At 35.3% G+C, this 21,435-nt stretch overlaps 2 protein-coding genes across 6 annotated transcripts in view; one reads left to right on the top strand and one right to left on the bottom strand.

The window, feature by feature from the left end:
• The window catches only part of HPS3 (HPS3 biogenesis of lysosomal organelles complex 2 subunit 1), a 47,787-nt gene extending 37,676 nt beyond the window's left edge, over nt 1-10,111 (top strand). For all 3 annotated transcript variants that reach the window (XM_074191110.1, XM_074191112.1, XM_074191111.1), the window contains exons 15-17: nt 2,640-2,849; nt 5,384-5,474; nt 9,261-10,111. In XM_074191110.1, coding sequence (XP_074047211.1) covers nt 2,640-2,849; nt 5,384-5,474; nt 9,261-9,388 — 429 coding nt within the window. In that variant the 3' untranslated portion in view covers nt 9,389-10,111. The remainder of the gene's footprint in view (nt 1-2,639; nt 2,850-5,383; nt 5,475-9,260) is intronic.
• The window catches only part of LOC141490812 (ceruloplasmin-like), a 62,092-nt gene that overhangs the window by 1,358 nt on the left and 39,299 nt on the right, over nt 1-21,435 (bottom strand). The window contains exons 18-19 of one of the 3 annotated variants that reach the window (XM_074191106.1): nt 14,627-14,789; nt 799-903 (exon numbers count right to left, since the gene is read on the bottom strand). In XM_074191106.1, the coding sequence (XP_074047207.1) occupies nt 806-903; nt 14,627-14,789 (261 nt within the window). In that variant the 3' untranslated portion in view covers nt 799-805. Of the gene's footprint in view, nt 1-798; nt 904-10,858; nt 11,063-11,129; nt 14,227-14,626; nt 14,790-21,435 lie in introns of those variants that run through there. The other 2 variants (XM_074191109.1, XM_074191107.1) reach the window with 2 other exon arrangements.

Genomic DNA, 21,435 nt, shown 5'->3' with positions numbered 1-21,435 from the left:
TTTAAACCCTTTGTGTTAGACATGAAGAATTTTGACGTTTTGAAGCTTGTCCTTTATAAATGTGTATTTGCTTATACTATATATGTTTATATGTATATATTTATACATACAAGTGTAATTTATTGCGTATAATATTTATATGTAACCATTGTTATGTCATATATAATGTTTCATATATAACATTGCAAGTATATATTATCTGTATAAACATACATGCATATGCATATGCACAATGCACATGCATTTATGTATGTATGGAGCAGCTAGGTGAAGCAATGAATAGAACACCAGACCTAGTTTCAGCAAGATTTGAGCTCAGATGTCGCCTTGGGCACCTTATTAGCTATGTGATCCTAGGCAAGTCGCTTCACCCTCTTTGCTTGAGTTCCTTATCTCTAGAACGAGGACATACTAGAGAAGAAAATGGCAAACCACTCCAGTATCTTTGCCAAAAATAACTCCATGGATAAAATCACACGAGGTCCCATAGGGTCAGCCATGACTGAATAATAACAAAATGTACATGCATAGAAAGGAGAGAGTGTGACCTGGGTTGTTGGAGGGGATGGAGAAATGTGTTGTACTGTGTTTCAATGACCTGCCATCCAGAGAGGAATGTTGATTAGAGTTTGTTTTCATGTCAAGCCATTGCTTATCGTGAACTGAACATTATATCTAGACATTTTTAGGGACCTCTCTAGCCCACTCTTGCTTCCAGGCAGGAAGAATCCAGACACAAAGTAGCCTGACTCAGGACCAGAGGAGAGAAAACCTTAATATTCTGTATGAGGCACTAACCTTACTCTCAGAGTTGTTCCATAGTTGATAACTGGAAAAAGACTGTGATGAATATTAGCAATAGATATTTCATATTCTTTATCCTCTTATGAAGGTGAGAAGATCCTGCAAGTAGAAGAATGTTAAAAGAGAGAATACACACACACACAAACACACTAGATTCTGTTCTGTTCTTTGAAGAAAAACTTTGTTGGTGATTGGAGACGAGATAGAGACACATTAGATCATTTCAGAATAGGAAGAATAGCCTTTATTTTTTCAAATGATTAAATAGATAAAAAATAAAATAGATCATAATCATTATCATAAACTAACTTTTATATTGTGATCCCTATATGTCAAAGATGATATTATCCCCATTTCCCAAATGAGGAGACTGAGACAGAGGTTAAGTGACTTGCCCAGTCTTTAAATCCCCCTCCCCTTAATATTTACCTAGATTTTGGTAAACTTTTGGAGATTAAATTGTTAAGCACTGTGATTAATTGACAGTAAAATGTTCCTTGAGGATTTTCATTTTTGCATTCTCAATTTAGCACCAGACTTTATCCATAGTAGGCACCTAAAAAGTGCAATCTTTCCATCTCCTGCTTTTGCACAGGCAATATTTCTTGTTTGGAATGTCCTTCCTCCCATGCTTTTCCTTTCCTCCTAACCTTAACTCAGGGGCCTCCTCCTATGGGGGCCTTTCCTCATCTATTACCTAGTAATTAGTGCTTTCTTGCTGCTTATATGACTGTATATTTACTTTTTTATTTATGTGTAATTTGCTCCAGGAAATCAGAAACCCTTCAGTGGAGCTTTATGTCTCTATATTCTCATTACTTAGTAGCTTGGATAGTAATCACTAAATATATGCTTATTGAATTGAATCGAATTGATTAAATTCTTGGGGCAGTGCCCAAGAAAGAGAACACTCTAATTTGAATCTAAAAGATTTCAGCAGCCTTCTTTTTTGCAATAACCTCTTCTGTAACATATTCTTCATGTATTCTTCATATAAGAAACCAGTGGGTTTTTTTTTTAGCATTTATTAGATTAGTGATTTTTTTTTAGGTTTTTTTGCAAGGCAAATGGGGTTAAGTGGCTTGCCCAATTACCAGCTAGGTAATTATTAAGTGTCTGAGACCACATTTGAACCCAGGTACTCCTGACTCCAAGGCTGGTGCTTTATCCACTATGCCACCTAGCCGCCCTGATTAGTGATTTTTAAATATTATTTATCATTAGCTTGCTTAATTCTAACAGGACTATAATAATGTATCAAGATTAGTTGTGTTAATAAAATGAATAGTAATGGATAAAAAAATTGACTTTCTGACACATTTTTTTTTTGTAAGGCAAAGGGGGTTAAGTGGCTTGCCTAAGGCCACACAGCTAGGTAATTATTAAGTGTCTGAGACTGGATTTGAACCCAGGTACTCCTGACTCCAGGGCTGGTGCTTTATCCACTGCACCACCTAGCCACCCCCCAAAAATTGACTTTCTAACCAAGAAGATCTGGGTTCTGATCCTTCTGACAATCATTGACTTTGTGATTGGACAGTTAGACAACTGTGTAATTCAGGGTCACATAGCTAGTGCCAGGTGTTGAGAACAAGTCATTTTTTAACTACTCTAAGCCTGAGAGTAATCTCTATGATTATAATTGGTGGGTAGACAGAATCTTTGAGCACTTGGATGAAGAGTTTCCACCCTTACCAAATCATAGGTCCATGACACAGTAATGTAGGTGCCATCTTTTCGTGACCATGTAAATTTAAACAACATTGAGAATTGTCTATGGTTCCTTGTATTTATGAATTCTACCTTCATTAACTCATTTCCTTTTCTTCCCCTAGTCTCTGATATGTGGTCCTTCATTTGACGTGGCTTCCATTTTGCCTTTTTTGAAACCATTGCTGGAGGACACTAATGCTGGCCTCAGCATCCATGTCCTCTATCTCACCCGCTTGAAAGATCATGAGCAAGCCATTAACTTACTGCTGGACAGATGCCCTGAGGCTGTCATCCCCTATGCCCAACATGAACTGAAGGAAGAAGGCCTTCGGGTATGCATTTCAAACTGCCTTTTCTTCATCTCTGACTTAGTAATTGACTCATTTTCCATATTGTATAAATTGAGAATATTCTGTTTATAGAGTTTATTATTTTAGGGGCATGTAAGAAATCATCATCTCCAATTCACCCCTACAAAAGTTTATTTTTTAAAAGTTTTATCCATGCCTTTTATTTTTCTATCACCTTCATTTCCCTTTATAACAAAGCTTTTCAGCAAAGTAACTGATATGTTGACTGAATTTGACAACATATTAGCAAATTTTTATTTAAGTACCTGCTTTTTTGCAATAAACTACTCTAGGTACTCAGAGAGGGAGAGAGACATAAGTGATATTTAAGAATAAAATGTTTGGCTTTGGAGTTGAAGGTTTGGATCCCTCCATTTAGCTAGCAGGTGTTCATATGTAAAACGAGAGAGTTGTGGACCGGAAGTTCTCTAAGGTCTCTTTCAGCTTTAGATCTGTGATATAAGACAAAGTCCTTTTGTTTCAGAAGCTTATCATTTAGTGGGGAGGGAAAAGAAGAGACATGTATGCAAATAATAATAATAATACAGGTTAGAATATGCTTAATGGGGAAAAAAAGGAAATTCTCAGAATCTAGAGACAGGAGAGATCAATTTTGACAAAGATTAAGGGAAGACTTCATGGAGGAGGTGGTATTTAAGTTTTGAAGGATGAATAAGAAATCTCAGTATAGGGAGGTTAGTGGGGTGGGGGGCGGTGTGTATAGGGGGAAACATCCCGGGTAGACAGAATAGTTTGAGCAGTAAAGCAAGAAGGTAGCAAATTTTCAAAGTGAGAAACCCGTTTTGGTTGTATCATAGACTATAGCAGCATTTCTCAAAAAGTGGGGCCACTGGAACAACTGAGACCATTCTAGAGGGTTTACAGAGTCAAAACTATTTTCATATGGGGCAGCTAGGTGGTGCATGTATAGAGCACCAGCCCTGGAGTCAGGAGTACCTGAGTTCAGATCCAGCCTCAGACACTTAATAATTACCTAGCTGTGTGGCCTTGGGCAAGCCACTTAACCCTATTTGCCTTGCAAAAAAACCCCACCTATTTTCATAATAAGGCTAAAATATTTTAATTTCTAACATAGTAAATATTGATAGATGTCACCCATACAAATGAAAATTCTTGAAGGAGGTGGTCCTTAACCATTTTTAAGTTTTTAAAGGAATTCAAAAAGTTTTGAGAACCACTAGAATATGAAATAAAACAGATAAGTTAGAATCACAAATAAGATAATCTATCTTCCACGTTTTACAATATCTTTGTAATGTTGTCTAGGTTTGTTAGAAAGCTTTTATTAAACATTTATTATTTATCAGGAATTGTGAAATACAAGCTCTAAGCTTTCAATAAACAATTACTGTTCCTTGTGGGTGGGAACCATATTTTTCTCTTTATTGAATCCCCAGATTCAATGGGGGAGATAACATGTCATAAAGTAAATAACAAGATAAATCTAGGGAAAATAGAAAGTGATCCCAGAGAGGAGGCATGGGGCTGGGGCTGGGATAGACTGGAAAAGGTTTCCTACATAAGGCAAAAGTTGAGCTGAATCTTAAAGGAATCCAGGACATGGGCAGGGGGAGAGATCAGCACCATTAGCAAATGCAGGAGACAGAAAGGTAGAGTATTTGGAGAAATAAAGTGCAATGAGACTGGAAAGGTAGGAAGGGACCAGATTATAAAGAGTTTTAAATATCAACAAGAGGTTTTTATACTTGATTCTGGAGGAACATCAGATCTAATACCAAAGTAGTCCTTGGGTGAAGGAGGAGGTCACATGGTCAGACCTTCCCTGGGCCTGATTTTAAGGACTTTACAGAATCCTGAAACTCAGAAAGCTTGTGCTTTTTGCCCCAGGTTAGCCAAAACTAGACATGGTATCTCATGCTTTGTGCACAATTTCCCCTGCTTCCTACTAAATTCCTGATCAAATCAAATTCTTGGAAGTCAGGGGCTTTTGGTCAGAGTACATAACGAGGGAAAATTTTCAGTGGAATCATTTAATATGTGTTTTCCCTTGAAATTGAAAGCTGGTTCCGAGTTTCACTGCTGTTTTTAGTGCCTAAGTTCCTTTTTTTCTCATGGGACACTAGAGGGTGCTAATGTGATGTGTCTTTACATCTGGATGAAAACAAACCATTGCTAGATTCTCTCTGTGTACATGTGTAGTACACTCAGGACCAGATTTTTCAAGTCATGTAATTGCATGTGTATACATGAACACATATGTGTATATACACACATTTTTACACATTTAAATTTCACCACATATTGCCCATGCATGTATATGTGAATATACATACTTATAAAATGCAGTTCAGACAGAGAAGTGTTTCTTCTTAAGGGTTGACTTCTGAGATCAATTCCTTTGGAATGTATTTTTTCCCTCTCATTTGGAGACTCTCATTGTTCTTAGTCTTTGTTTTGTCTACACATCTCTTATTAACACACTTACTAGTTTCCATTAAGTTCTTCTCATAAAGTGAATTTTTTTCTTTGACCAGGCTTTATGGTGGAAAAAACTGCTCCCTGACCTTTGCCATCGAATAAGACAAGGTGGAGAGAAGTATGAAGTATACCTCTTGTCTTTGAAAGGTAAAAAAGTCTACTTTTACAGATATATGAAGAAATGAGATCTAGTTTTGGATGCATGGATTTGTTGAGAAATATATGTGCTTGGTTATATATGTGGGTATGTAGACTTTTTATGGGGAGGGTAGGATGGGAAGTTTTTATCTTTATTTCTTTGCAAGGCAATGGGGTTAAGTGACTTGCCCAAGGTCACACAGCTAAGTAAGTATTAAGTATCTGAGTCTGGATTTGAACTCAGGTCCTCCTGATTCCAGGGCCAGTCCTCTATTCACTGTACCACCTAGCTGCCCCAGGGGAGTGGTTTTAGAGTCCAAAACCTTAATGTCCTACTGTCAGGAATGACCTCATGGCTAAGCCATAATTGACAGAAGTAATTTCATCTTTGACCACTAATTGTAAACTAGGAAGTTCCGGTGTACCCACTAACTGGCTCGGTCAGCTCCATTTGCAAGGAATACAAGTTTAGCAAACTTCATCGAATCCAGTATGTAGTGATAGTGAACTTTCCCAATCACAGTGCCCTTGTGGTCAGTCGATAAGAGGAGTATTCCAGTCCAGAGCACCCTCTGATTAACTGTCCCTGAGGTCTCCCTCCTATTCAGAATCTACCCAACAACAGTAGTCAAATATAGACAGAGACCCAAAGATCGGGTGCTTGGTTTACACCCAGAATACTTTTCTTCATGAATCTTTGGGACTCTAAGAATGGGGAATCACACACTTGTATTCCTACAAGTAAGAAACTTGACTATGTGATCCTTGAGTGTTTTTCTTCTTGGTACCACCTCACCCACAATTTCCTCATATTTACTTTGTTGGCACCAAGGTAACCTTGGTCCCTTGTCAGCTCTCTTGGGATACAAGGACTTGGAGTATGGGCTCAAATCGGAACATCTGCCATTTCAAGAGTAGCCTAGCTTAATGGGGAGAGGGAATTTTTACTAATTCTTAAAGATCACTTACTAAAATAGAAGGAGATTGAGAACTATACAGGTGGAAGGATTACCCCCATGGAAGAAACTCAGGAGTTCTTAACTTTTTTGGTGGCAAGGTAGTCTGGTGAAGCCTGGAGACCCTTTCTCAGGATACTGTTTGTAAATGCATAAAGCAAAATGTGTAAAATTACAGAGAAAGACAACTATTTGAAATATATTTATCAAAATGTTTTTGAAAGTTCATGGACCTCTGTTTAAAACACCAGTGTAGTAAATAAGGCTTGGAGTCAGAAGCATCTGGCTTCAGATCTTAAGACTATTATAACTGTGTGACCCTGGACAGGTCACTTAAACTCTCTGTGCCTCAGTTGCCTCATTGGTAAAATGAGAACACTGGCCTTTTAAGACTTCTTTTGACTCAGAGCCCATGAACCTGGTATTATTATCCAGAGATCCTTGAACTATCTAGAACACTGGGTTCCATTTCATTCCTTATCCTTTGTTTGGAATTGTGTGTATCACTTAGCAGATCAATAAGCAGTTTTTGAGAGCCTACTATATACCAAAGATAAACATGTCTCCTTATCATGTAGAACTGGTGATTTACTAAAGCTTATGGGGCAATTAAGATTTTTCAGATGGTGATGGTCATCATAAATCCATCAATTAAGGAATTGGCCATATCCACTCCTCTGTTAAGTCAATTTTTATAGGCCTCCTCTTCCCTTACCAAGACCTATGATTTCATTGCTATAAGTAGCCCTCTCTTGCAGTACAACTAGAAGTCCTAACTTATAGTCCTAAAAAAGGGGGCATTGCATGGTTAAGAGACATGACTAATGACACAGTGGGAAAAGGTTGGAGCCTATGGATGCCTAGGTACACTGGGGTGGTGGTCTCTGGTGGGAGGGGCAGTATAGGGATAGCTGGAGATGGGCACTTAAATCATTTGCTTGATCTAGCTATAATCTAATGTTATCATTTCCATGACAAATAGAGTGGCCACTAAGGGAGCATCTCATATTTGTTTTTGGCATCTCAATGGAGTAGTATTATCTATAGCAGGCATGTTAATGAATATGTTTTACTGCCAAGTTTTTTGTTGAATGTATGAGTGAATGAATGCTTTTTTTGAGAAATATTTAATAATACAGAATGTCCCCCTCAGTGGGGTTTTTGTATAACTGCAGTTTTCTTCATCCTGAAATGCTCCACACCCATGAACATCCCATCCTTATTTTTTTCTATCATCAGTTCATTTATTGTAGCAGTTCATGTATTCTGTATCTCCCAAGTATTTGACTCTATAGGTGTAATTCACCCATGTCAACAGAGATACCTGTTTTGGGTCAGATGAGCAAACATATCTGCCTGAAACTAGTGATTACCCCATCACAAAAGCCAGGAGGTAGTTTGAGGAATGAGAATGATTTGTTGACCATCCTCTTCAAGCCTCTCAAGACCTAAAGTGATAGTTTTAGGGTCCCCCCTTTTATGGGATAAGTGAGTTGGTTCTGATGAGTAAACTGGTTACATATTTATATCCCATTAAAAAAAAAGCGTGACCAATGCCCAAACTTAGATTGAAAAGTCCTGTTACTGTTGGCCAGATAAATTTCTTAGGGCGATTCTTAAGATAGACCTTTACTATAATCACTTTTTTTTATAATTGCTGTTACATGCAGAGAGGAGAGGACAGAAGGAATTTCAGAAAGGGACCCAAAAAATTAGAACAGTATTGCTACTACCTTGTTAAAAAAAGAGCTGCTTATAATAAAATTGATAGCTTCATAAATGATACTATATCTCTGCCTTTTGAATATGGAAATTTTCATGTTTGTCAATTTTATAATTAAAATTTTAAAATAAATGCAAAAGTATGAGAATAAAAGAAACACAATTGAGCTTTATACTACTCAGTATCGTTTCTGAACTATCACTTTCTAGGTAGAGAGAAAAACTTGATAAACCTGTTTGAAGAACCTGCTTTTTAGATGGAATTAAAGAAGGTGGTTTCCTGTGCCAATGTTAACCAGCCTTCAACAAAGGAAGACAGTTTACCTTTGGATCACAGTACTAGGAGCTTTCAGTTTGATTGGGAATTTAGATTTGGATCATTGGTTTGACCAATGTGGAGTTTTCTATGGAAGCATCCCTTACCCAGCTACAAACTGTGTTCAGAGAATTAGAAAGTCAGTCATAAAAATACTTGAGGGAGTTTTTTAGCAAAGCATAGTTAGGATTCTTGAGTAGAGGCAGCTATTGCCAATTGTAATTCCCATCTTTAAATCTAATAATTTCTTCTTTCTCCAGAAGAGGGCAACCTAAATCTCTTACAATCACAATCATAAAACTGAAGGCTTTTGGGGAGGAAATTATGCAGTTACTAGTTATATTGTTCATTCCAAATGACATATACCCTCTTGCAATTTTGAGAAATGTATATTTCAAGTTTTTTTAAAATATGTTGTTTTTGTATGTTTATGCTAATTAAGGAAATATTAGTGTACATCTTTTTAAAAATGTACATATGTTTAACTTCAGGTACAATTTTTTTATATACATGTGGATATAGGTATATGTATATGTATGAAGAGATTTAGAGATCTGCTATCTAAGGTTTTCTCATTCTGGCAACTAACTTTGACAAATTAACTGCTATTATAGATCTGTCTTAAGGCTAACCAAGTAATAATTTAGATATAAAGGTATTGAGACTTGATTGAAAGAAGAAAACAGCTATCTAGATAGAATGCCATCCTTTGGGGTTCAGATTTAGGGCTTCCCAAAATAGCCTTTGTTCTTATTGATCACAAATTTTAAATTTTAACATGAATTTTTTTCTTTTCAATAGAAACTTTAGCCGTTGTTGCTACAGAGTTAGAACTAAGGGATTTCTTGAATGTTCTACCAGAAGACGGAACAGCAGCATTCTTTCTACCATATCTCCTTTACAGCAGCAGAAAAAAATCTGTGACTTGACTACAGCAGCAAGTTATTATGTGAAGGGAGAAAAATGGTGCTGCAATATGGAGGACCCAACAGGAAATCAAATAATGAAACGAGTGGGTTTCATATAGAGAAATTGCAAATAAGACTATGTGGACACAATTTTTCTAGAAATATGTGTCTTCTAGATATTTGCAGGATTAGAGTGATGATACTAGTCTCTAAATTTTTAGTGACTTGAATGAGTTAAGTTTGTAGCATGACACAGCTTTAAGAAATGAGAATATTGTAAAGAAGTCATATTGAAATAAAGCCAGTGGACTGATTTTTATAGAATGGTTACCATCTCTAACTCACATAGTTGGAAACATGACAATCTTTTTAGCCTCAGGAATGCACAAAGGAAACTTTTTTTTACAACAATATTGAAAATTCCACGTTTTCCAGAGCTTCATTGTTTTCCATCATTTTCCGAGAAAGATTGTAGAAAGGAAACTCCATGCAGGTCTCAGATTTCCGGACTACTATTTTCCTAATTCTCTAACAAGTTGTGAAGGAGAATATAAAGCTTTTTGCGACCATTGAAGGTTGCCAACCTCTTTTCTTTGAGAATTGGGAAATATTCTTGTCACTTTTTTAGTTGAATGTTAGTAAAAGGGTTTACAGAGCCTCCAACCATCTGATCTGACTGGTTTGTTGAATATATGTTTTCACTTGATGGCTTTTAATTTCATTAAATTTTCTATTTCTTTGTCAGATAGATTTTATGTAAAATAAATAATACTATATAAACAAGCTTGTCTTCTTTCCTTACATCTCTTTACAAAGTGTAAAGGTGATGTTCCCTCAGATTCATACATCCTGACTTGCTTTGAGATAACCATGGTTTGAAAGTGTTCTACTTATGTATATTTTACCTCTTTCACTGACTGGTTCAGGGAAACCCCTTTTGTCCTTCCTCATGAGGCAGTCCTTGTCTTCCTCTGTTCATCCTACAGTCTAGTTTATAGATTTATGGAGTCATACAGGATATGGTTACTACTGCAAGATCACAAGGTAGTTATTAGTCATGGTAGAGAACCAGGAGAACTTGGCACCACCTCTTACTAGCTGTATATCCTTAGGTCTGGAAAATCCAAGTTACTTAACCTCTGTCTGCCTCAGTTTCCTCAAATATAAAATAACATCTCAAATTAATGTGAGAATTAAATGAGATTTTCTTTTTGGCATACTGTATACTTAATAAATCCCCTTATTTCACACTTAGTTGTATTAGTAAGTTCAGGAAGAAGTAGCTAGCACAGTTCCCATAGGATGGCAGGGCCAAGAATGTAAGTGGAGTAACAATTACCACCTTTTTTGTTGAAAATCCAAGAAACAATTTGACTACCAAAGAATATAATTTTCTGAATCCTCTAAAATGATGCATATTGTTGACGCCTATGTCGTAATTATAACCAATTTCACCCCCATTTTATCTACAGATTTTCACATGCCTTTAGATTTAATACACTATTAATCTTTTTAATATCTTGACTTATCAAAATAATGTCACCTTAAAAAGGTACAAGGCCTTGATGGTTGGGGTTTTAAATATTTTTTAATGCACATAAATACGCCAAGTCCACATTTCTATTCTGTATTTTAACTTCAGAAGTATTATTGCAGTTTTAGCATCATTTGATTTCCTTCAGCCAGACTTTGTTGCTATAGGAAAGAAAATTCAAAGAACATTATTAAAATATTCTACATTAACTCTACATTTGAAATGTAAAGTTAGATTATGAGATTTCCAAATGAATTTCTTTAAACATGGTAACTATTTAAAAGGTTAAAAACTTTTCTTTTTAAGTCTAGCCCTCAAAATTCTCTAAGAGAAAAATAAAGTTTTCCCTTATTTTCTGTTTGTTTCCTTGCTCATCATTTGGACACAGTTTTTCCATTAAATATAGGTCTAGATATTTGCCGGGTTAGAGTGATGACACTAGTCTCTAAGTTTTTACTGACTTGTAAAGTTTACAGTATGCAGCTTTAAGAAATGAGAATATTGGAAAGAAGTTATGTTGGAATAAAGCCAGAGGACTGATTTTTATAGAATGGTTACCATTTCTAACTCACATAAATGGAAGCACGACTATCTTTTTTTAGCCTCGAGAATGCATAAAGGAAACTTTTTTAACAATAATATTGAAAATTCTAAATATTTTCTAAAGTTATAAAGAGTATATTTATTTTTTTGCTTTTATTAAGTGATCTCTTGATAATACAGTACCACATTTTTTAAAGGGCCAGAACCAAGATGACAGAGTGAAACCACCATTTTTGCCTATCTCTCTTTTCACACTCCCTCTAAAAATAGCTTTAGAAGGCTGTATTGAAAGCTAAGAATGTCATAGAAATACAAAATATGGAGCTCCCTGTGTATTATGCTCCCATAAAGAGAGGAAATGGATCAATTTCTCAAAATCCAAATATATCTTCCTTATTCTGTTGCTTCCTCTTTTCCATCTTTCACCTCCTTCTGCCCTATTCCCATCCTCCTGTAAAGTTAGTTTTTTTATTTTTTCTGATGAACATCTTGAGTATTTCTAGCAAGTTATACAATACTCTGAAAAAAGTTTTAAAAGGCTTTTTGTAAACATTTTTTTTTAACCAAAAAAAACTTCAAAAATATTTTTAATGACTGGAGAACTAAGATATTTCAGTGTAAGGCATGGCACCCAATGTTGTTTTCTAAGGATTCTTATTTGATATAAGAAACTTGTTTTCTGACTTAATCACAGAATGAGTTCTAAATCTGAAACAGTCTGACTCTCGTTTTACAAATGGGGAAACTGAGGCTATGTCCCATCCCAATTATTTTTCAGTGACTCTTAAGCCGACATCCTTTGATTACACACTCTGTGTATTTAATTATATCTTTGGGTGTTTTGTTGTGTTTCTCTTTCCTGGTATACTTTCTAAATTTTTATTAATATTAAGCTTGAACAAGTTCGCCCACAAGCATTGTATTTCTTTACCAAAATTTTAACTATAACAAAAATCAAACTATTCAGTTTGACTCCAATTTTCCTTTTGAGTCAAAGTCAAAAGACTTTCTTTTCAGTGCTCCCTTTACTTTGAAGTTTTGAAGAATGCTGTTCTCTGCTTAGGTCATACTCCCTTTTCCACCTCCCCTTTGAGCGCCTCCTTTATCCCTGTTCTTCCATAATTCTTTCTAACCCAACAATAACCTTCCTCTTGTCAACCAACAGCTCATTTCCCTTCTGACCTCCAAGATTTGTATACAAAGAAATGCCTGAACATAGACCACTAGGATGTGACTCTTCTAGAACTCAGAATGTGGCCTTTCCGGCCTCTTTTTTTCTCTGCCAAGCCAGACTTCCTCATAGCCCTATTGGTAGAAGACATGGTGGCCCTGCCTTTCTCAACTGTTGTTTTGTCCAGTGACCTTCCTGGCCCAGAAGTGAGTTTGGAACACCCCTGTCAATAAAACCAAGGTTTTGTCTGTGTCATTCCTTTTCCAGTAGTGCTAAGAAGATATTTTCATAATAAAGTACCCAAGGGAACAATTGTATAATTTTTGGTGTTCCCTGTTGGTCAAAATGATCAGCAGAAGTTCTGTAGATTTAGGAAGTTGGATTAATGTCACCTAGAGAAGTTAATTTTTCAGATTTCCTTAACTTTTAAAGGGTTTATGCTTATATTTTTTGCTTCTATATGGATGGTCTCTTCTTTCTACCATCCCTTAATTTTAAGTAAGAAATGCAAAGGTTTTTTTTTTTCCTTTGCATAATTCCTGCCTGGTGAACTTTTATTGTCAATTGACCTAGAAAGACTAGTAGTTGCAGTTTTTAGTAGGAATTTTATATTGAGATGTTTAACCATTTGCATTTTTTAGAGAATTGGGATTTATTGGGGGTTTTTTTTTGTATACATGTATATAGGGAAAGACAGGAAGAAAGGGAGAAATTCCTCCCTTGCTTCACAAGGGTTTCATGAACACTGGTGCTATCTGCTACTGCTGCTACCCAGCTGGCCCATAGCCAGGCTCTTGGAAGAAAGGGTATTTGTGTGTGTGGTGGTTGTTAGTCTTATCTGTTTGAGAGAGAAGATTGAGAGATGCAAGGGATCGATTGGCATGGTGTTCTGCTACTGGCTGGCAGAAATACAAATTACCCTTTGTGGGGATGAATGAAAAAACTGGTCTCTGGGTGAGTGGAGTCTGGGCGAGCCAGTGGCTGGAGGTAAGCAGTATGAATAATTCACTAGAACAGTTTAAAGTGATATTTAAAAAAAAGGCTTTGAAAGTTCTTAACAAGAACCTGGGAAGGCCTGAGAATAGGGAAAAATTTGTTCCAGAATGCATCTGACCAAGTGATCCTGTGAGATGCATACATGTGCCATGTACCATAATTTGCATACATGAAAACATACCTGTACACATATGTATTTGTATGTGTGCACATGTGTGTATATAGGCCTGAAACATCTTTATATATGTATACATTTATACAATATAAACTATGTTGTATATATTAGCTGACATTTTCACACATAACCAGGATCAAAGGCCATAAGTTATATTCCTATGCAGATTATATGTCTTTCCATTTAGACCAGATCAGTGGGGTGGCACATTCCCAGTGTGGGAATGCTCTTCACTCATGCAGCTAGATTTTCAAGGAGTATTGTGAGGTTAAATACCTTGCCCAGCTCAGCCAGTATGGACCGGGGTTAAGAATCAAACTTGGGTCTTTTAGGACCAGCTTTTCAGTCTAAATGCCTCTGGTGAGAGCAGTATCACTGCATGACTGTATATACATATTCCTTTTCCACTCTCATCTTTCCTTCCCACTGTAATTTAATATCTGTGATTAGAAAAAAGGGAAATTAATGAAATAAATGTGACTACTCTCTTCCATAGGCTTAAAGTTTGAGGGAACCTCAAAGACCATATAGTCTAATTCATTCATTTTATAAATGACTAAACCAAGACCCAGAATGACTTGTCCAGGGTCACAAAAGTGCTAAACAGTAGAAGTGGTAGGATTTGAATCCAGGCCCTCTAACAGTTCTTAACAATAAACTACGTGGTTTTTTTTTTGTTTTTGTTGGGCAATGGCGTGTAACTTGCCCAAGGTCACAAAGTTAGTAAGAATCAAGTGTCTGCAGATTTGAACTGAATCTTCCTGACCCCAGAGTCAGTTCTCTACCATGTTTGTTCTTAATTACATTGCTGTTGTCAAAATGGACATCCGTTATCCTTACCTTCACTTTTCAAGACAGTATAGGTAGTTTCCATTCCAGCATGAATGTGGTCAGCCACATGACAGTGAAGTAGCCAAGTTCCTGGCACATTTGGAAACATTTCTATCGTTTGATATGTCCCAGGGAAGAGGTCAAAGACATCAGAGCGATGAATTCCTAGATGCTTAATGAGAAAGAGAAAAAAACACAATGCAACTTTTCTATGAGAGAATTCAGAATCCAATAACGTTGCTGGAACCATTTTAGTGACCTGTTGTGTGACATTAATTTTAACATAAAATTTATAAAATGAACAGATTTAAATTGGTGGTGATCTGCATTTCTAGGAGGGAGTATTCACATTGATGAGATCTTGGATTATCAAGAAACATTTATTAAGCACCTACTATATTCTATGTATTCCAGGGAAACAGTTGCTGCCCTCAATTGAAATTATATTTTCCTGAGGTGAAACAGCATGCATATAGGCAAGTAGCCTGAGTCATTGACATTTCTGGGAAGTTCATTGTCAAAGCCTTTGGGCACATCTCAAAAATAACTTCTAACCAATGTGTAAAGATATGTTTTCTTTTTCACCACCACAATATACAGGAGGAGAATATATTGATGGATGATTGAAGCCAATGCTTCCTATTATCCCCATTCTCTCCTTATGCTTTCTTACCCCTAAAGGTTCTCCTTTCAGCCCACCATTTTGTTTGTCCATGCTCCTCTCCTGACCCAAACCGCTGTGGGCCCTTTTAAAACTTACAGTAGGAGAAAAAATACCTGAATTGGGGCAAAAAGATAAAGCAGAGAATGAGGTTCTGGAAGGGTCTCAAAGGCTGATATATGGGAGAAGGAATCAGAGTTGGAAGCAGAGTGGTTGTATTTAGGCAATAGTTGAAATAAATCGAGTTAGAGGCATTGACTATTTTAAAAGATTATGCCAGAGTTTAGAAGTGGGAGTGGGGTCAAAAATAATACTAAGACAGAGGCCAAGGTTTTGACTGAAACAATCTGGTAATCTCCCATTCTGGAAGCAACTCTTAAAATGGACAACTAGTCTAACCACAGACCATACTTGGGAAATGATTGCTGAAAGATAATCACTTCATTTATTGCAGTTTGATCTGTTTCACATTTTTTTTCATGCCATAGTAGTGATTCCACTCAAAATGTGAAATATCCAAAAGGTGCCAATGAGCAGAACTGCTCAAAAATCCTCAAGTTAGTTAGCCAGGTAGGTATATAGGGAGATAGGTAGATAATGTCTAGTATGTATATGTGTATGTATATATAAAAATATATACATATATACACACATATAAAGTATACATATGTAGAGTCTATATAATTTAAGATGTACATATGTACATACAAGTATATGTATTTCATACATATAAAAGAAAATTCCAAGCAATTTTATTATCTTTTGAGTTTAAATTTTTTTGAGTTTTGATTTTTTTCAGGGAAGAGATGCACTTTTAACTATATTTAAAGGGAATAACAATTTTATTGCAGGGTGAAATTTTAGAACATCTTCAGTTTTCAAAACTTTTCTGTTGCTTACTACTTTAAAACAAGCAATCTGAATACACCAAAGGAGGCCTTGTGATCAGCCCCTATACTGGCACTCCCAGATTGAAGGTGAAGCCCAAGGTGCTGAGCAAGAGAGAGAGAGAGAGAGAGAGAGAGAGAGAGAGAGAGAGAGAGAGAGAGAGAGAGAGAGAGAGAGAGAGAGAGAAGCTTGTTTTAAAATTAGGAAGCAATTGGAAAAGTAAATAAAATGTAATGTTTTCTTTGAATGCTATGATATGTTAAGGTAAGGGGGGAAAAAAGAAGAAACAGATTTAGCCTTTGAGTGATTTGAAAGGAAATAGAGAAAAAGTTACATCTTGAGCTTTTCAGAAAATTATAGTCTGTCACACTTTTTTGACAGTAGTACAATTCCTAGTAGCTCTATATTGCTGTTAACTCTAATTAGTATAGTGTTGGTTTTTTTTTTTGCAAGGCAAATGGCATTAAGTGGCTTGTCCAAGGCTACACAGCTAGGTAAAAGTTAGTATAGTTTTTTTAAATCAAGTAATAATTACACTACAAATCAAAGGATCATTCTAAGACAAATCATTGTTTTTGTTTTGTTTTGTACTTTTGCAAGGCAGTGGGGTTAAGTGACTTGCCCAAGGCCACACAGCTAGGGAATTGCTAAATGTCTGAGGTCAAATTTGAACTCAAGTTCTCCTGACTCTGGGATGGTTGCTTTATCCGCTGTGCCACCTAACTGACCAGACAAATCATTGTTAACAATTTGACAGTGAGGCAAATTTTATTAGAGATCTTAAGAATAATAATCTACTATCAAATAGTGAAAATGGCATAAAGTCATTAGGGAAAGCTATATCAATTTCTTCAAACATCAAAGAGTTTGTAAAAGGTACTGTTGTTTAACATTTAATTGAACCAATATAGTGCTCACAATGGCATCCCAATAATTGTAGCCTCATCATCACTTTTCAACATGAGTTAATTTATTTTTTAAATTAAAGCATAAGTTAATTGATAACAGTGGGCCTTAAAATTTGAGATCCTGGAAGTAACTGCCCTTGTGAAAATTGAGATTTTAAATTGTTAGCATTAGTGATTTTATATGTATGTATATTATATATATATGTATACTTGATTTCATTGAATCCAAAATTAAATTAGTGTGATAAAAAATTCTGTTTATTTAAAATCATTAGGAAATGAACTCTTTGTTGAGAGACAAGTTCAAAACTTTTAACTGCTTAATTAGGTGCAGTAATTTAATAACTTTACTACTGTATCGGAAAATAATACAGACTTTGTAAAAAGAAGAGACAATTGGAAACGAAGACCATTCACAGTCAAGGAAAAAGTGCTTACAACATTTTTTTTTTACATATTTAAGTTCAAGCATGAAAATGAAAGTTGCTTTTATATGATGCTATTCAACTATAAAATGATAACAGAAAACAGTGGAGAAAAGCTATCTAACTTGTAGATTTTTGAGTAGTTCTACTCATTGGCATCTTCAGTATATTCCACATTTTGAGTGGAATTGCCACTGTGGCATGAACAAAATGTGAGACAGATCACACTGCAATAAATGAAGCCATTGTCTTTGAGAAGTCATTTCCCAAGTATAGTCTATTGTCATGACAAAAATTTGTGACAATTAGTAAATATTCAATAGCTTATATTTTGTTTTAAATTAGATAATAATAATGACTCAGGCTGTTGAGAGAAAAAGAGAAGCAAAATACTCTTAACAGATCTTTGAAACTTTCTATTCACAACTTACTGTTGTGAATAGAGACCTTTTGAAGAACAAAATATCTGTAATGCTCCTGTGCCCTTAATAGGCTTTGTGCAATCCTTCTAGCCATTGCCAAGCAAACACTTTTGTAAAATAGGTGGATAAATGCTTCTCTGGCATCGAAAAGGTTACCTCTGAGAAGGAGGTAGATGATTTCTTCTCCAAAATCATGCTGCTTACTGGAATCTATAATGAGAGCCCTTAAACTTTCTGGGTTGTATTTGGGTTTATTTGATTATAAAAACTATGATATTGTAATCAATTCTAATTGACCAAGGGGCCTCAAAAATTGGAATGAACTTTAAAATGTTTAGATTTGTGTATTATTTTTCAGTGAATTTCTGAAATGCATCAGCAAATTTATTCATTTTCAAGGTTGATTTTTTTAAAAAATAACATTTAAGTGCTGAACATTTTGTCTACCTGAATTCCTAAAAGGTCTGAATGTTATTGTTTATCCTCTGCAGAAGCTAATAACACATAACTATGTATATCTTAAATGCCAATAGTGCAACCAATTGACTGTATTAAATTGTATTAAACTGTGAAGGACTATTCACTAGAATGACAAGTTTTGGATATAGGAAAAAAAGTTCAAGCAAATAGGGATGAGGGAATAATAGAGAATGAAAGGAAAGTTGGAGTTTGCACTGTGAATGGAGGATTTGAAAAGAGTTTGGGAATTTTGAAAAAGGAGATTTGAGAAAGAGTTTTTATCCCACTGAAATTAAACAAATAAGATTTTAACATTTTAGTGAAATGTCTCTTTGACGAGTACTGCCTGTCTCCCTTCCTCAATCAAAAGTTGCAAAAAAAAAAAATTCATGAAATTCTGAAGCATTCTTTGGAAGCTTAACAAATACATAGTATCTAACTGCTTGATAATGAAATATCATTTCTTTTGCCTGATTTAAAGGCAAAATGCTAAAGACCTTTGTAAAAGAAATTTAGTATCTAGTTTTTCCTGGCTTGGTTAAATCCAAAAAAAACCTTGGAGTAGGGAGAGATATGGCCTTTTTCCATCCTCTTACAGTAGAGTTAAGAAAATAAAAGGAATTGATTTACTGTTTGGATGATTTAAAGAAATAATAGAATTATTATGGGTAGTTGGGAGTACCATTCACAATTTTTTTTTTTACATGAGCTGACTGAAAACTCTAGATCCTTGGGGAAATAAGATTTAAATATTGCCATTAGTAACTAGAAATCCAGGGTTTATTTTTGAAATTTTTTTTGTTCTGAGGCTAAACTAAAATGTGGTCTCATTTACAGTGAGATGAAAGTTTGCACTTACTGTCCAAGCTTGTTTGGGCAAGCACAAAGTTATGAAATGCTTAACCCAGTTCCTTGTGCAGAGGATAAACAAAAATATTCAGACTTTTTAGGAATTCAGTTGGAGAAAAGGCTCAGTCACTTACAGGATACTTTTAAAAAAATTGACCCTGAAAATGAATAAATTTGCTGATGCATTCAGAAATTCAAATCACAATTTAAAAATAATAAACATTTTAAAATACTACAGATGGGGGCAGCTAGGTGGTGCAGTGGATAGAGCACCAGCCTGGAGTCAGGAGGACCTGAGTTCAAATATGACCTCAGACACTTAATAATTGCCTAGTTGTGTGACCTTGGGCAAGTCACTTAACCCCATTGCCTTAAATAAAATAAAATTAAAAATTAAAATACTACAGATGGTGTGACTCTGAAACATTTTAGATTAAGCTTCACAAACCAAGAAAAAACCCTAACATGTAGTAACCACTATATAAACTCTCATTGAGGGTTTAAGATGTGAATAGATTACTGGATTAAGATGTAAATAGATAAAATGGCATATATTTAAAACTTCCTTTTTTAATCTGATTGTTATGAATTAAACTTTTAAAAGAATATGACAAAATGTTTGACAATTAGTAAATATTTATAGCTTATATTTTGTTTTAAATTAGAAAATAATAATGACTCTTGCTTTTGGGAGAAAAGAGAAGCAAAATCCTCTTAAGAGATCTTTGAAACTTCCTATTCATGCTGATCTTACCAGCCCTTCTGACAACATGCTATAAAACTCTGTAGTACTGCATTTTGAGGAACTGGAATCTTTTTCAACCAAAGTAAAAAAAAAATTTCAAGGTAGCTTTAAATAGTGAGTTTCATTTCACATCATTTAGAAAAATTTGAAATTGTGTTTTTTGTACATTGTATATAAGTAAAGGTTCAGAATGTAATTATTCTTACATGAAAGATCAATAAACTGTTCTGATATTTATTAACATCTAAGAAAAGTGACAATAACCTAGCCATAAGCAGAAATAAGTGAAATTGTGTTCTTTAAGGAAAAGTTTCTTGGCGCTTTTGCTGATAGTCTAAGTTTTCATTTCAGGTCTAAGTGTTTGACCTGACTTAAGGCCACTAGTCCATTATTTAAGGGAAATAGCACATGTTTCTATAGTCTGAGGACTGCTATGAGTAGAAAAGTTGAGGTAATGACCCTGTGAAGGTGAAGATAGGATTCTTTTGACTTAGTAATTTTCCAACCTACATATATCTGAGCCTGGCTTTGATACCCTCTGACAAATGAGGAACTTTTCTGTGTGACTGGCTGTTGACTCTGATTCATACTGAAATCACAAAGAAACTAAGGAACAATATTGATACTGATCTCTCCCTTTTTGTGATCCCTTAAAAAGCAAATTCCATTGCTAAGAGCAAGTCTGTATGATGCCTGATTTTTTCAGTGTAATAAACATAAGAGATAAAAACTTTATTGCTGAACTGAGCAATATATGCTGATTATAGTACTACTATAGTGAGGAGTTATTTTAACTTGCCATTTGTATTACATGTGATAGAGACCATGAGGCCTTACAATGGCCTATGGTCTATTTTCTGATTTTAAAGGTTTATTTTTTTTGTTTTATGAGAATTAATTCTGAAATAAAGACTGAAACATGAAGGGTACAATGTATTTCAGACCCTTTTAGGATATATATATATATAATAGTAATCAAAAACATATAGGACTTAAATTCTCTGAAATTTCAGGAGTCTGTTCCTAATTTGATGTTCTGTTGTTTACCATCTCAAATAGTTACTAAATTGTATTAAAAACTGTTTTGTGAAAAGATTATAGTAAAACACCTAGGAACCTCTACGTGTGGCCAGCCCTTCTTAGAAGACCCCACCTTCAGAGCTGCCACCAACTGAAACATACTTCAAAATGAAACCATGAAAAGTTCCTTCCAGGGACCACATGAATATCTAAGATATCTGAAATTTAACTGGACATTAAGTGGACATTGGAAGTGGGCAACTGGGAGACAAAGACATTGGTTATTGTATTACCTGGAAGATGTCCTAGCTACCACAACATGAGATGGAGAAGATGTGAGAAGATGATAAGCTGACCATTTGTAATAATCAGCCACCACCAGTAATAATCAAGTCGCAATTATTGCTTTCTATTGCTCCATTACTAATTTAACTCTAATCC

Source organism: Macrotis lagotis, chromosome 6, assembly GCF_037893015.1.
Source record: "Macrotis lagotis isolate mMagLag1 chromosome 6, bilby.v1.9.chrom.fasta, whole genome shotgun sequence".
Lineage (NCBI taxonomy): Eukaryota > Metazoa > Chordata > Mammalia > Peramelemorphia > Peramelidae > Macrotis > Macrotis lagotis.
The sequence above is the reverse complement of the archived record's forward strand: the minus strand, read 5'-3'. Positions and strand labels throughout refer to the sequence as shown.